The sequence below is a fragment of the Lutjanus erythropterus genome, chromosome 22 (assembly GCF_056507025.1).
Source record: "Lutjanus erythropterus isolate fLutEry1 chromosome 22, fLutEry1.hap2, whole genome shotgun sequence".
NCBI lineage: Eukaryota > Metazoa > Chordata > Actinopteri > Lutjaniformes > Lutjanidae > Lutjanus > Lutjanus erythropterus.
In genome coordinates this window covers 22,128,478-22,145,299 of record NC_139338.1, presented here as the reverse complement: position 1 = coordinate 22,145,299, position 16,822 = coordinate 22,128,478, and the positions used below count along the sequence as shown (strand labels likewise).

General features: G+C 40.7%; 1 protein-coding gene across 1 annotated transcript; it reads right to left on the bottom strand.

Annotated features, from left to right (window-relative positions):
• Window positions 1-3,996: 3,996 nt before the first annotated feature.
• On the bottom strand, window positions 3,997-16,486 carry fam180a (family with sequence similarity 180 member A). Its single transcript, XM_084711043.1, has 3 exons — window positions 16,280-16,486; window positions 5,905-6,002; window positions 3,997-4,344 (listed from the first exon to the last, which is right to left on the bottom strand). The coding sequence occupies exons 1-3, from the start codon at window positions 16,353-16,355 to the stop codon at window positions 4,012-4,014; spliced, it is 507 nt and encodes a 168-aa protein (XP_084567169.1). The 5' UTR covers window positions 16,356-16,486; the 3' UTR covers window positions 3,997-4,011.
• Between the last annotated feature and the right edge of the window lie 336 nt (window positions 16,487-16,822).

Below are 16,822 nucleotides of genomic sequence, written 5' to 3'. Positions count from 1 at the left end.
TGGTAAAGCACCTAGTGCAATGTCACCACGACTGCCAGATGCAACCCGCTGATAACTGAAAAACTCTGAATACAGTTTTTTGCATTGTGTAGTGTACATTTTCTTATCTAGATACATCCAGTTTTCAATAAAGTGTTTTTGGATAGTCTCAGTTTTCTTCAGGATGCACAGTGTAATGGTAAACTTACTAAAGAAACAATAAACAGCAAGAAGTCCATAACTTCTCAATTTAAATATTATTATTTATTTAGAACATTACAAGGAAAAGGGGGATTTTAGAACAATATAACTGGTAAAGAAATCTGATTTTTTTTTAAAGAAATGTCCCTGTGAAACTCGTGGCTCTTCAGAAGGTTAATGTTTTGGAACAGAGCTGATTAGATCGCCCCCAGCAACTGAATTTAATTTCAAAAAGTAACCGCCATCATGTTCAATTCCATTAAAGTCCAAGTATTACACAAGCTACAGTCAATATCTTGGTGAATCCTACGTCTCTCACATTTGTTTAGCAGCGGCCTTTGAATGATCTAATGTGGAAACTACGCAGACAGAGTGGAGAAGAAGCTCAAAGCAAAAATATCATCCAGAAATGTAGTCGACTTCTCTGGGCCAGAACTTCTCTGAAAAGGAGTGACAAAAAGTGTGAATGTGGCATCGTGGCTAACTTTGGAACATCATATGCTGCCATCCAGACAACATCCCTGCGTTTCAGCACGAGACGATCCCAATACACATTCTGCGCATGTTACAACAGTGTGGCTTTGATGTGAAAGAGTTCAGGTCTGGACTGACCAGCCTTCAGTCCAGACCTGTCCCTCACTGAAAATGCGTGGTGCGATATGAAGCAAAAAATGATACAAGGGAGACAAACAACTGTTGACCACCTGAAGTCGTATTCAAGCAAGAATGGGAAATAATTTCACTTTCAAAAACTTGGTTTTTGGTTCCCAAATGCTGACAGAGTGTTATTAAAAGAAATGGTGATGCATCACAGTGCTCCTCTCCCAACTTTTTTGGAATGTGTTGCAGGTCTGAAATTCAGAATGAGTGTATATTTACAAAAAACAATAAAGAATTAATATGAACTTGAACTTTTCATTTTTAAGCCATGGCAAAGGCCAAAATGTGGCCTGCAACAGACAAAGTAAGCCTTGTTTTTGTTGCAGTTTTGCTGGTATAACACACAGCAGTCAATAAAATAAGTTTTTCCAGTTTTTAAAAAAAATGTGAGTCACTGCATCCACAATAAGTCCTTAAAATACCAACATAAATGAGAATCTTAGGCTAATGGATCCAGCAGTATTGGAGATTAGCTGCGGACAGTGGATCAAACAGGCAGTCACACACACATGCACAAACACAATCGACTGCATGAAACTATCAGGCCTTGCAATCTGGGAAATGTCATATAATACATGGAACACAGAGGTCTTAATGAAACTCTGCTGTCAGACTCGATACTTGTGGAATGAAATCCTGAGCTGCGCCGTTTTCTTCAATATCCAGGCTCCTTTACGCTCTGTCAAGTGGTGGCCAGAAACATCCCAAACCTCATCATCATCATCGTTAGAGCGGCGCAGGGAGCGAAAGGCTGATCCTCCGCCTTGGAAGGAAATTCCATCACTGGAGTCTTCACCCCCCCGCTCGTCAATCAGCCCTCCAGAGTCAGCGCCAGTCGCTCGGGCATCGGATGAATGCCGACGTGCTGAGAAAGAGACTGAAAATCCTGCGTTAAAGAAAAAAAAAATCCTGTCGTCATCGTATACATTTTCAGAAATTAAATGCTATCTGGAGAACATGCAGGAAATGACAAACATCGGGCGACAAGCATTTACAAGACCGGATAAAAGCTCGCATTGAACCAAAAATGTAAGCAAATGTAAAACCAATTGAGTCAAGGAGGGAAAACAGCACAAACAGATATATACTTTCTATCCTCTCCAAGATGAGTGAACTGCACGAAAAGCCTATTACGGCAAGTACCTATTTCCCAAAGTGAGTGGGGAAATGGGTAGCTTTGAAGCAAACATCTATCAAACATTTTACAGTTTGCCTAAATGAGCAATCAGGGGTATTGATGTACACAGACTCTTAAGTACAAATCTGTGGTTTTCGCTCAAAGGGCTTTTACTGACGAATCAAATGAGCTGAGCAATCTTTTCTAGACGGAGCGGAGCATCTGATGCCGCCTAAAGTAGTTTGATGAAATCAAACGTGTCCGCAGGCAGCTCAAGGTGACGGAGGTGAATCTGCATGGAGCTGCCAAACTAAATGTACAGTTTATATTTGATTGAAAGTGAGTCAAAGGTCAAACCGAGCAGAAATCAGGATGCAAACTATTGGTCCACTGCAGAGTAGGTATTTCCTGTAAGTGCTACAGTGCCCAAGTTAAGTCTGCAAGTTTATTAAAGGTCTCTGGGACACACTTGATTGATGAGGCCATTCTTTTGAGCAAATATATTGCAGACACTGGTTTTATTTCATTTTCATACAATGAATGAACAGAAGATTAGGCTCAAACATAATGAACTGCACTTAAAATCAGAAGAGAATGAAAAACAGCTGCACACACAACTGGGAGAACAAATAAAATTCATAAAGAAATCAAATCAGGGCGGGCCAGTCTTTAAGATTTACAGACTTTTATTATAGCAGAATAAAAGAGATTGGAGGAGGCTCAAGTCACATGACTTGACTTGAACGCAGAATCAGTGGGATTTGTCCGAGCTGTTCGTAAAGCTAAGCTACAAACAATCCTGGTAAGCTAGCAAGACTTCAGACACTGTCCGAGCACAGCAAAATAATGAGAAAATAAGGCGATAAAGGCAGAGGGCATGATCTCTGCAGATACAGACACCACCGCACATTTCCAGTGGGTCATAAGTGACGAGAAAATGTTGCATATCATACCTTTAAAGTCTGTGTAAAGCAACAACATGTGTTACTTACCATCCAGCCACATCTGAATGATTAAAAAAAAACGCTAAAATTAGGTCTCAAAAAAATGAGAAAAAGTGTCCGCTCTGTAGTCTCAAGTGTCAAACACCACCATGACCTGAGGACGGCTATCAAACCATCCAAAAATCAGCTTGTTCTTCTCGGTCTGCAACAGGATGGTATTTTTTTTCTTCAGTGTCGGGTCATCAGAACCGAAGTGAGCAGGAACTGTTGGCTGAGTGAGTCGTAGAGTTAGGCTGCAGATACATTTGCTTTTAGCCACCTGCTTACATACGCATCCATTCGTGTCTGCCTTGTGTCCTTCATCCATTTTGAGCAATGGTTGTGCACGTCCTCAGAAATTAACTATATGCAAACGCATCATCGAGCCATACTCCAGGTCTGCCCAAAAAATCCTGAATACAGAAATCATGAACAACAGTGTGTTCACATGTTTTCTAACAGGAATAATGAGTTTAGAAGACAAACTCAAAATCCTTTACACAGACTTGCTCGACTAACAACGATAAAAGACTCGACTTAGACTTGGTATTCATGACTTGACACTTTAATTGCACTTGAGACAAATTACTTCAAAGGACTTAACTGTTTTTTTGCATTTGCATTTGCATTTTTCTAGGCAGAACAGCAGAGGACGAGCCGTGAGGCATGTATCATGAAGGAGGTTAATGTTAGTCCAAGAATAGTAAAATTTGTATTCAAGGATTATGCTGTTAATGATAGTGGTGAGAAGAGAACAGCAGTATGCAGCATCACGAGACGCACCTTTGACAGATGTGTTAACAGGTCAAGGAGAAACGGCGTGATCCTCCTGAAGAGGAGCAGGAGGCTTAAACATTGTGATGTAATTCTTTCTATAATACACTTTGCAGCCTTTTACAACTATAGAGCTATATCAGAATTATGAGATGTGATTCAAAGCTCTGGAAAGAGTTAGCTGACCTCGAGTTAACTGATTGAGGTAATTTTTCACATTCTTGCATATTAACTGCAAAATTAATATGCTTTAACAATTAGGGAGTTGCAGGTTATGAATTGGGGGACACCGACACATCAAGAGGGTCTGAGGTCCTTGTGAACGGCTCTGAACAGCTGTATCACGGCGTCCATCCACGCCTCCCTCTGCTGCAGCGTGCTGACTCGACCCAGCGTCTGAGTGGCGTACACCAGGGTCAGCACCGTCCTCTCAAAGTCCTGCCGGCTCAGAGGCTGCCACCGCCACCGGCCGAGCTCCGCTATCAGGCGGCGAACGTCGGTGAGCTTCTTGGGCAGGACGTCGTCACAGATGACCTCCAGCTTCTTGACGGTCCTCAGGGAGGCCAGCTCCGCATCTGGGATCAGCATGGTGTGCTCTGCACCTTGGATCTGCATTCCAGCGAGCAGGATCTGGGAGACATGGGTCCAACAAGCAAAAATACTCAGGAACTATCTACAGTACTACAGTGTTTATTTTGTAGGTTAACTTGTGGAACTCTGTGTTAGCATGTTGCATGGCTAATATGGCCGCTACCACAGGCTGAAGCAATGTTGGACTGATGTTGTAATATTGAAAGCCAGCGAACAGAAACTGTGTGAACAGTAAGACTCATTTGAAGCCAAATAAATAACGAGAGTAGTGGGTTTGTTGCCAGTATCTGCTTTTTTGAGGGGGAATGTTATATTTTAACATTAGCTCAGCCAACGTTAGGTTTGTTGTCACAGTATATCGGAGCCCGTTCTGCGTGTGTGTTTTTGCTGTGGGGTTAAAACTTTCTTGAATGACAAGACCTGAATAGCTACGTGCTACGAGACTGCACTTACAAAGCAGTTTAGTGTCTGTATGTGTGGTATTTACACAGTTTTCTCTAGAAACCATTAACATTAGTTCTAGTTAGCTGAGTGACTCATCAGACTGAATTAGAAACAGTCTCTGTTGTTACGTCATGACTGAGTGTTGACCTACTTGTTATAGTAATAAACTAGGTGTCATTAGATAGAAGTCCCACTGATATTTTTCAGTTATTAGTCAGACTCTGTGTGGTTCCAGGGAAACAGAAATAACACCGCTGTATAATCGCAATATTACACCTGAGGGTGAGCTTTACTGTCATTATTAGCACCTCAGTGATGCTTATGGACTGACCGCAATCACTTTCATGCTAATAATGATGGCAAAGCACTGCCACTCATGCGATATTACTTAATTAACTCAAACTAGATTCCAGAGCGTGCAGAATCATCACTCGATCAGAAAAGCAACAGACGGCAAAGAAGTCTCAAAGGGCCTAAAGATCAAGCTGGTGATATCTGCTAAAATGAGGTCTGCGGTGCACTGAGAAACGATCAGAATGCCCTGACTGTGCAATTCTCGAATTTTCTCTTCAGCCTGAAAGAAAGGGCGCCGTCACGCCACGATTGGCAAAGAGGGGACTGCATCAAGCTGCTTTTAATTATTATTTAGCAGACAGACTCAACATCCTGCATCACGGGTGATATGAATAACCATCCAAACAAGAGATATTTCAACAGCTAAAAGGAACAGGGAAAAGGGAAATGACGCCAAAGAACAGGTGACCTCCACACTACTAACTAACTAAATAGCTAACTTGCAAGTTAGTTTCTGCCTTGCCGAGAAAAGTCTTATACACCAGTCTACTAACACATTTTTCTAACCTCTTTATGTGGTGAACTGAAGACATCATAAGATTTTAATAAACATTTCTTTCCCCAGTGTCCAAAAAAAGCTTTGGGTAAACACATGCTTCACATTTCTGCTCATGATCAGCAGGGCAACAACAGTACACAGTGTCTTCATGTTTTCAATCTCTCTGCAGTGGAAGATGGAGCACAAATGTGTGACTTGGACAGATCTTTTGCACATTCTCAACCTATTTAAATTCCAGTAATGAACCACTGAGCGGTGAACTCTTTCGGCGCTTCTTAAAAACCCACAGGATCGAAACTGACCTCAAACAGCAGGTTGACATCCTCCACCGAACGCTGGAACGTGGGGTCGAGCAGCGAATATGTCCCACGTTTTATCCTGTGTGCAGCTGGATACAGAGCTAGAACACATGAGAGGAGGAAATTGGATTAAGAGGGTCGCCCTCGTACTCAAGAAATTAGGCACCACGTTATCCTACGTGCCACACATGTGGGTGGGCCAGAGGTCGAGTAAACACAGATATATTACAGCTCAAATATTATGCAGGCGTGATAGAATCTGAGTCCCGCCGTGCGGAGGGTAATTGGTCTTCGACCCGAGCCGCAGATGCTCCTATATTTACAAGTGTAAGCGGTCGGCGCATCCAGAGGTGAGATACCACAGAGGGGCAGGTGTTGCTGACCTCATCTGGTCAGATTTCAAAGCGTGGGTCCATATGTGTGGCGGAGCAGGGACCCCGTAATCTGAGGTGTCCTGATAGGGCTGGAATGAAACCCTCTCACTCTCAGCTGCTGGAAACTGCTGCCACATCTCGATGATAAAAAAAAAAACAGGAAATCCAAATTTTACCGGAGGTGATAACCAGAGGCAGTTCCACATGGTCACACACCTCTTATCCAGTGATAAAAAGTAACTAAGTTCCTTTACTCAAGCACTCAGAAGTATCAGTTCACTGCGTTTATATAATGGTGTCTAGTTCCAAGCAGTTATCTGATCAATAATAAGAATATGATGCATAGAGTTTAGCTTTAAATGAATAATTTGATGCATTAAAATATGCCACATTTCCAAAAGTTATAACCAAACAACCATATGAGGTTGTTGTGGTGAGAGAGTTGCCTGTTTTAGCTCTGTTTTGGCCTCCACCGCCTGAAAATATCTGGCCCTTTAGCTAGTTAATACTCCAGCAGCTAGCGTACAGTCGGTTTGTAAGAACTTTTTTGCTGTGTTCGGAGACAAAGTTGTTGAGCAGGGAAAGACTGACCCCATTTGTGGTCTGCAAAACCAAAACAATGCTTAAAGATGCTAAAATGTTCTGTAGAGGTGAGGGTAACCACAGTACAAAGATTTATGTGCCTTATAGGGATGTAAAAAACATTATGAAAAAGACACGCACATCCCTGAAGCCCAGTGGATCATAAAATATCAAAACATAAAGAGAAAAGAAAAGATCCACACACCAAAAGAACTCCCTTTTGAAAAATTTATTGGCCTTCCTCAGACCGCCTCAGTCTGAGGAAGATAAATAAATAAATTTCCTTTAGTGTGCGGATCTTTTCTTTTCTTTCTTTTCATCTTATAGGGATGTAACAATACATCAAATGTCGCCGTATCGCGTCGCAGAATCTTACCACTGTGACGATATCTGTTGTTCTGTTTTATTATTTTTATTTCACAAATGGGCTGCTGCTAACCGCTGCATTGTTTTTGATATACATTTGTATTTCAAGCATGAATCGCCAAAGACAATTTATGACACTTTTACGCCCCTGAACATTTTATGCCTTGATGCTTTTATTTTATTTATTTGCAGAAGGAAAGCAGCAGCACTTTCAGTTAAAAGGAAAAGCAAATTTCATACAAACAAAAATGCTGTACACATCAGATTTATTATTAAGTAAAGGTCGTCATTTTACTTTTTAAAATATTGTGATAAATATAGTATTGTGGTTTCATCAGCATCATACCTCAAGTTTGCGGTAACTTACATTTCATTTAAATCATGTTATTAAACATTAACTTTTGCAATACTGTTACTTTTACTGAAAGGATTTGACTACTTATAACATCATTCTTCTTATATAATCAATAACTGAAATACTCGCCAAGGAAATACTTTCTTAAAATTACTGTAAACAACCTAAGTTTGTTTTTTTTTAACTTTTCTTCACTCCTCTTTCAGGTCACTGGCGTAAAGTGCAAGTGCAAGTTAAAAGCTAAATTCTCTACATTTTTAATGAGATCACAAGGACATATCTGTGTTTGAGGAATGATTTATGAACCATCCTGATCTTATAACCCTACTGTATATTTGTGTTCTCATATTTGCTCGACAGTCCCGTATGATAGAGAGCAGATATTCCCACTGGATACGGAAAGTGTTTAGGAGGTGAAGAGTAAACAAGGCTGGAATTAAAAGGATGAGAAAAGACAGCAGAGGGGTCAAACGAGGATGCACAGTAACCTGATCCACACGTTCCCCCTCCATACTGTTTATAATATGAATATTTTGCTGCCTGGACTCTTTAAATGTTTTGATACTAGAACTCCCTGTATCGGTTGGGACTCCAAGTCCAATTTAAAGACACTTCAGGAGACTGAAGAGGAAAGTAAAGTTCATTACACTTTTAGAAATACAGCTTCCAAAAGGGTTCTTCCTGAGGTTCTACCCAGAAACATATGCTTCTGAAGAACCCTTATTTGAAGAAAGGGTTTGTCGAGTGTTCTTTGTAAGACTCAAACTCCTTTCATTCAAAGAACCCTTTTTATGAAAGCAGAGTTCTTCAAGAACTCTTTCATTAAGGGTTGGTCAAGGGTTTTTTTTTTTTTTGGACCATAATATAAAAGGGGCCTTGGTAGAACCTCCTGAGTGTGTTCTAGATAAGACCCTTAAATTATAAAAGGTTGATAGAACCCCCTGGGTGAGTTCTTGATGAAACCTTGGAATGAAGGGTTGATAAAACGCCCTGAGTGGGTTTTAGATAAAACCCTTGGAAAATGAAACGTTCTTTATAGAACCCATCAGGTGGGTTCTAGATGACACCCTCTGAATATAGAAGGTTCTTCAGTAGAATCCCCTGAGTGGGTTGTAAATAAAACCCTTGGAATATGAAACTGTTCTCAGTAGAACTCCCTAAGTGTGTTCTAGATAAAACCATTGGAATACAAAAAGGTTGTCTGTAGAACCCCCTCAACGGGTTCTAGATGAAACCCTTGGAATATAGAAGGGTTCCTGGTAGAACCCTCTGGATGGGTTCTTGTTGGCACCCATAGAAGGTGGAAAGGTTCTGCATAGAACATCCAGAGTGGGTTCTGGAATGGTTCTCTGTAGAATCTCTCATAGTAGGTTCTGGGTGGAACCTTTCACAGATAGTTCTGGGTATAACCCAGTATGTTGGGCTCTATATAGAACTCTCTTGAAGAGTTCTGAGTGGAAACTTTATAAAAAGGTTGTAACAGGAACCAAAAAGAGTTTTCCTGTGGGGACAAGCCGTAGTACCCTTTATGGTTCTAGTTAGAACCTTTATTTGTAAGAGTGTAGAGCCGAGAGGGGATTCACAGCATAATGAAGTAAGTTAAACCTTCCTGTGAGTTTCTCCAGACAGCTCAGTGTCTCTTCCCACAGTTTCAGACTGTTTCCATCCAGTTCTTGTCTTAGTGGTTGAGTCAACACACGGATCTTAATGAGGTGTACAGTATAAACACTGGCCTTCATCTGAATTCGGATCCAATCGTCCTCCTGCCCTACAGCGGCGTCTACGGCTCGCCGTCTCGCCAACCCTGCAGTAATGATCAGCCCCGCTGCCCGCAGCCTCGCCGACCAGATGCATTTAGCTTTATAGCATTTGTTAAGCCGGCCAAAACCACACGCACTGGCTGATCTCCACGTGTACCTGCCTCCTGCTTGGGTGACTGCCAGTCGCAGCTCCAGCTTTGTTTTCATAATCCAGCCACAATTCAGAACGTAAAGAAAATCTGCAGCTCTGTGTTGCAGTGTGAGAACAGTAAAACCCACAAATTTGGTACAGCTGTGTAATCCTCAGCATATTATCTCAAACCTTTCACCTCTCAAATCTGCCCCAACCTCCGGGAGCACGGCCAGGATTTTAGAAATGAGCGCTCGATCGTCTTGAAGTCAGTGGGTTCTTGGTTAGATGCCTGAAATAAGGTCTGTGGTTAACACACGTTTAAGAGACTTCCATGTTTTCTTCAGTGATATAAAATAGATCAGGTAACACCTCTCTGTGATATTTTAAGCCTTTACAGATGAAGATCCCATGAACGTCGATGTTTAAGTGTTTTTTTTATCATATATATTGATGGATCTGTGACCTGTTTGCCAGTATCCAGCTCTACCTCGACAAAAAAGGTAATTTTGTTGATATTCTGGGGTATTTTTAAATGGTATTTAAGAGTTTGTCTTTTTCTGGAGAAGTATTTGAAACGGTTGGTGACTCTGCACTCAAGGGTGTGCACTAAATTTGCATCCAATGGAACACTTTCTCACTTGTGATGCAGCGGAGCATGGAAAACATAAATCCGCTCACCGGAGCCGACAGGAATGTTTCTGGGTGCCTCACTGCACAAAAGAACAATTTCATAACTTTATTTACTGATTTTGGGGTGAAGCTGGATCATATTTTGTGGAGCAAATATTTTCTGGTTCCTCTCTGATGTGCTCTGCTTCAATTCTCGCTCATTTTATTACAGAGCTCTCCTGATGGACAAATCATGTTGCTAAGGAAGCTAATCGTAGCTGTTAGCTGCTGCTTGCGTGCAACAAAACCAGGCTCAGCAGCAACCCAGCGAACAAAGACGGTCACTGGGACGAACACAACCCAACGCACCTGAATGCACACTCAAACTGAAAAAATATAATCACGGTTCCTTCATTGAAGAGAGTGACATGTTTTGCTCTGTGGGTCAGCATTTATGCTAAGCTATGCTAACTGCCTCCTGGCTCCAGCTTCATCATTTAAATGTCAAACTGTAAGTGTTAAAATAAAATTTTATCTCCATACAGGTTGTTTAAAGACCTGATTTGGGAGGATTGAGCATAAAAAATCAGAATCAGTCTTACAAATTATATAATTTAAGTAAAGCTGCAATGATTCATTGATTAATGGATTAGCCAATTGAAGAAAATTGGTCACTAACTAATGATTATCAATTGATTCTTATTTTCATTCATTTCTTTAAGCAAAAAATGTCAGATGTTGTTTGGTTGCAGCCTCTTAATCACTTATAATAGTAAATGAGGTGTCTTTGGACTTTGGACGATTGATTGGACAAAAGAAGTAATTTAAATAAGTAACTCTGGGCTCTTTTTGACTTTTTATAGACTCAACAATTAATCAAATAATTGAGAAAATAATAGGCAGATTAATCAACGGAAACAGTCGTTACTTGCAGCCCTGATGTTAAAGTGTAAATTATTTCCTTAAGTTGTTCTGACCTCCCCAAACACCAATAGCACTCGAATCATCTCCCTCGATCAGACACTGACGTGCAGCTGTAAGTGCATCGCAGCTTGAAGGAGATATACACTCCTCATCGAGTGAGTGACTCCCAAATGCACTATCAGCATCGAGGAGGAATGTCTGTGCAGTCATATTAGATACTGAAGAGACACTCCAGCTTCAGCGGGGCATTGTCAATGTAAACAAAACAACACCCAGGGGAACGTGTGCTCATTAGAACAAGGGTTATGTTACTGAAGGATGGTGGAGCTGCGGGGAAATGACAGCTCAGAGCCCAACCCAACGCTGATTTACATTTAAAATTAATAATCTGCGATGTACATAAAAGTTGTCTACTACTCTCTGCTATTGTTTGCCGCAACGCAATCGTCCTCTGGCACGAAGGAAAGAGTGTGTTTTATGTTTCCAACAGCAGAAACAGCAGTTTGGAATAAAAATGTTACAGCTGGTGGGAGCAGCACTGCTGTATGCACAGAAAGAGAAAATGTGTCTAAGATTTAAAGCTACAAATAAAAAAAAAATCCCTGCTTGGAATTTAATGTTGCACGTTTGTAATGGTTTGTAATAGCTAAGTAAAACAGATAGACAACCCAGTTGCAGAGGATTCAAATGCATGACTTGGTGGCAAACACAAATGCTAAAATCAAAGTTTAATCAGAGTTCAACTGCAGCCTGGTGAGAAACAGAAGGAAAATGGTAAGGTAGACAAACGGGCAGCTAGACGGGCTGGGAACCGAGGGAGAGGGTTACCGAGGAGCTGATTAGAGGATTGAGAACAGGTGTGGAGCTGGGTGTGGAAGTCAGGTGATGACAAGGAAAGGGAAAAGCCGAGGCGCCAAGGCAAAGAGCAGAGTCAGTTGATGTGTGGAGCCGCACACCGGCGCGTCTATCTGCAAACATTTTTCACATCACGAAATCTGTCTTCGCATTTCTGATGTTTGATTGAGTGGAGAACCCAAAATTTCCAAAATGGAAGAAGCTCGTGTGGGAGTTAACGCCACAAACACATCTCTGAATAAACTAGCTTGGAAAGATCTTGTCCAGGTGTCGGCTGCAGTCCTGAGAACAAAATGGCAGGGGTAGTTAAGGTGCACAGAGATGTCATTATCTGTATCTGTATCTGTTCAAGCAACAAAATTATCTGTATCTGTATTTGGATGGAAGGCCAGCAGTGGGCGTGGCTTATACAGCACATTTATACCACATTAAATCGGTCAAATGTTGTTCTTTTTAAGCAACAAACATTAATATAAGGCAGATAATTACTTGTGAATTATATTTCCACATCTTCATACTGTACTTTTCATCTCTTGCTATCTTTAGTTTTATGAGTTTTTTTGAACATAACTTTTCAGTAATGTGTAGTAAATTAAGCACAACCAAAGTCATATGTTCAGGATGCAAAAATAAGCTTTCCCGTTAACGTATTTGGATTCAAGTGAAAAGAATTTCATGATGGCATTATCACAATATCCATAAAAAATTTTGGGGAAAAATGCAATAAGTCAAATTCACCTTTAACTTTGTTTAGTGTGTGTTTTGTGTCCTTTCTGGCAAATTAATTACACTCAAAATACGAGTGTAAAGAGAGTCTGTAACTGGCTGTGAGTCTATCGCCCACAAAAAGTGCAGTTACACTTAATAGACAGTGAAAAGGCAACAAGATGAACAAAAGAAATGGGAAGGATTTAAGAGCATCCAGTATGTTTAAGAGGCACTGGATTATTCTCTCAGGTTGAATATCTGATGTCGATGCCCCTCCTTACATCATCTAAGCCTCTTCATCCCTCGTGCTTCCTCCTCCTCAATCCAGCTCTCCACACAGTCAGCGTTTGGATGGGAAGCCCCCCCCCCCCCCCCCCAAACTCATTATGCGCAGGCAGGCAACTTGTAATCTCTCGCTAACTGCTTGCAAGGAGATGAGGGAACAACAAAGATCCATTAATTAGCAGGGCTAAATGGTATTCCTGGCTGGAGGGATGTCTTGATGGGGGAGCGAGCGAGGGAGAAACAAACAAAAACAAAAACAAAATGGACGTCAGGATGCCTCCGGCTTACTGTAAAAGAGGGTGAAAAGGACACGCGAGGGAATGAAATCTTCGCCGCAATGGCTTGTCCTCTGCTTAGCATCTCAGTTCACCTCCAGACGATGTGAAAATCCACACGTGTCACTTTTCTAGCAGCTCAGATACAAAATCTGCTATTTACAATGTAAACACAGACTCCACCATCAATCATCCCGCTGTGAGACAAAGGCTAAGCTGCAGTAAAGTCACTCAGTATCACCAGGGAAGATCAGATTTGACACTGTGGATATTAGAATACTGGGGACACTGGAGATGATGGGAGATGACACTGACACCACACTGACCTTCACAATGACCCAAGGTGGATCACTGTGCTCTAGATGTGCTCAGTCCTTCAACACCCACACTTCTTTTGCTGTTTATCTCCCTAAATAATAAAACAAATGCTCTGATAAAACTGTCCTCAGTAAAATTGTCCCTCTTTTACAAAATAACACCAGATTCCTCTCTTATTATCCGTCCTCTAAAGCAAATTTCTGGACTGAAAAGCTGTTACCATTTAAAGATTTTTAAAAGGCTGATATTTCTATGTTTTATGTTTCCAAAACTTGAAAAATATGTACTTTTGATTTTGGGGTGAACTGCCCCTTTACAATAACTACAATTTTGCCAAACTTTACTTGAGTATTTCCAATTTATGCTACTTTATACTTCTTCTCCACTACATGTAAACGTATGTTTTACTCTACTACATTTATTTTCCATTTATATTTCATAAAAACAAAAGAAAACATAAGTGTGTATGATGTGATGTACCAGTAATCTGACAAACTACAACATTAAAATGCTCTTACATGCATTTCTTAGTGATCAAAACAGGAAAAATAAAATACTCTACTTTTAATACTTTTAGATTTTGCAGCAAATGTGTTTTGATTTCGATTCATTTTAAATTTGGGACTTTTACTTGTAACAGAGTACTTTTAGACGATGGTATTTCTACTTTTAATGAAGAAGCATCACTGCTGTGTAGCAATAAAACCGCTAAAAAATGATCATCAGACTTTGTGGTTCCCCTCAGCTCTGTGGAGCATTTTAGCTTCTTTCAGCTCATTGTTTTGGTTTTGCTAGAAGGAACTTTTCGGTTTTGGTTTTGTCTCACTGCTCCCATCAGCAGACACACAAGTCCACTGATAAATCTGCTGCCTATCCTGGCACCAAATGGCAAACATTGTTAGCATTTAGCCGGTGGCAACACTGGGGCATTTAGCAGCTAAAGAGGCAGACATTTCCCTCAGGAGGGCAGGAGGTAGAGAGAAGGAGGGCAAATATTGGACTTCTCAAAAATCAAAAGTGTTAACATGCTAATGTTGCTCTGTGTCTGCTGGATCTGTATAATCTTAGAGGGGGAAAACCCAAGCAAACTCACTTTATCCACTTCTTTCAACTGAGGCGATTTCCAGATCAACTCCATCAATCGATGTTTACTCCTACAGCCCTGGTTGTAATGTATCACTGTTGTATTTATGCACATATTATGTCCACGTCCTGTTTGAAAGAGAACAACTTTAAAGGGACATTCTGGACATACAATATGTTTTAAATGAATTTTAAAATACCAAACAACAGACTTGTTATCAGTCACAGTATTTTTCTTTCCTGCGGCAGGTTTTAGCATCATGTGACTTATCCAAAGATTCTCAGTAATGTGAGTCTGGAGAAAGGAATTTCCTCAGTGAGTGGATCCAGTAACAACAGGCCAGTCACTTTTCACTGGAAAATGATGTTTTGATGTCCTGCATGTTGCAATGATACTGATATCTCCAGAAGATCAACACATTCTTTCACACACACAGAAGCAAACCAAGGCTGTGAATGTTTATTTCCATCGTTAGTATGCTTGTATGTTTGAAATGAGAATACAAATATTTTCAGTGTAGTAGAACTAAACATCCCTGAAAAATCTGAACAGGAGTCATTCACTCTGGAGGGAACGCTGGCTGGAAAACCGGTTTAGTACAAAGTAAGATCCAGGGGGATTTTCAAGTATTAAATTGCACTTTTAAAAAAAAAAAAGTTGAGAAAGTTTTGCCAGCCTGTAATCTTCCGCTGATAGTTTTTCCTTTCTTTAGATAAACTTGAATAATTTTTATAAGTTTTAGAAACCTCCCAAAATTCTTTACTTCAAACACTGTTAACAATGAGCTGTGAAGCTGATTGATTATTATTTGGGTGCTTGAAAATTTAATATTTGCAGTTTTTTTTTTTTAATTTTTGAAACACATTTTTTTTGTTTCTAAACATCAAAGATCAACTTTTTTTTTTTTTTTAAAGAAGCAGATCATCTCAATAAAAGATTATAGGTTGGGAAAGGTTGTTTTTTTTAGTTTATGAAGAGAACATGCTAAGTTAGAAATACTCGCTACGGCCAGAATGAGTGAGTGTCTGTTTAAGAGGTATGAAAAATAATTAATCTTTTAGAGTGGGTTTTTGTTTGCAGTATAATGGTCTTAACTTTATATTGACAGACAACTGACAGTTATAAACATCTGATAAAGTTATGGTGTAGGACTCAGTGTTGCTTGTTATTATCAATTCAGGATGTCTTGCGCTCCTGCAGTGTTCCTGCAGCCTACAAAGCTAAGTTGCATATTGCTCCTTTAAACTCTCAGCAATGCACCATGGGAAATTATGCAAAGGAGGGCTGTCTCTCAGCCTATTGGCTGCTTATGTGAATGTCACAAGCAAAAATCCTACAGTGTCCCATGAAGGTTGAAGGACACCATTACACAAGTTACATTACACAAACTAAACAAACTTTCCAGATGGTGAAAACTGACTGGGTCATCCTTGAAATCAATGTAAAAACACTTGTTTGACAGAAATTCTGTTCTGTTGTGTTTTTTAAGTCATGCTACAACCATACCACACACTGCTACAATTGCATAATAACATCGGACAGCGTCCACATTCGGTTTAATTCCACACAAAATCTTTTCACGATTGAAAACCTTTAAGTGGTTTATGATAGCAGACACATGTAGGTAGTTTGCCTGTCAATATTACATATGTGGGTAAAAATGTCTCTGAGTGAAAAATATTACAATTATGCCAGCTCTCTGCTATGCGTGGAGCAGATCAGTCTGTACAGCTTCTCTAAATCCACCTACCTCTCCTGTGGTGCTGAGTGGCTGCCAGGTGGATGGACAGGTAAAAGACGATGAGTGGAGCCCACCACTGCATCATGCTGGTTATCCTCACACACAGATCTACTCACACAACACAAAGGAACATCACAACGGCGGATTAAAATGCTCCGACCGTTGAGTGTTTGCATTACACATGCACTGCTTTCACATGCAGGATCATTCCTTTACTCAATGTGTTCATTTTTCTGTTGCCTCCTCCCTCCCTCCCTCCCTCCATCCATCCTCTCCAGCTCTTTTTCTCTTTTTTTTCCTCTGTGTGTGTTCTCGGCTCAGGCCAGCCTGTCTGGGCTCTCATCTGGAAATCATCAGGATTTGGGCAGCGCCTGCCCTCTTGGCTGGACTTTTCTCTCAGCTACTGGCGGACAGCTTGACTGGCGGACTGGTTCAGTTACTCAGTAACTGGTTGAATTGCAGAATGACTCTCCAGCTGATTGGATAACTAGGTGACTGCCTACCTGGACGATTGTCTGACTGACTTGCTGATTGATTTACTGAGCACAGAGG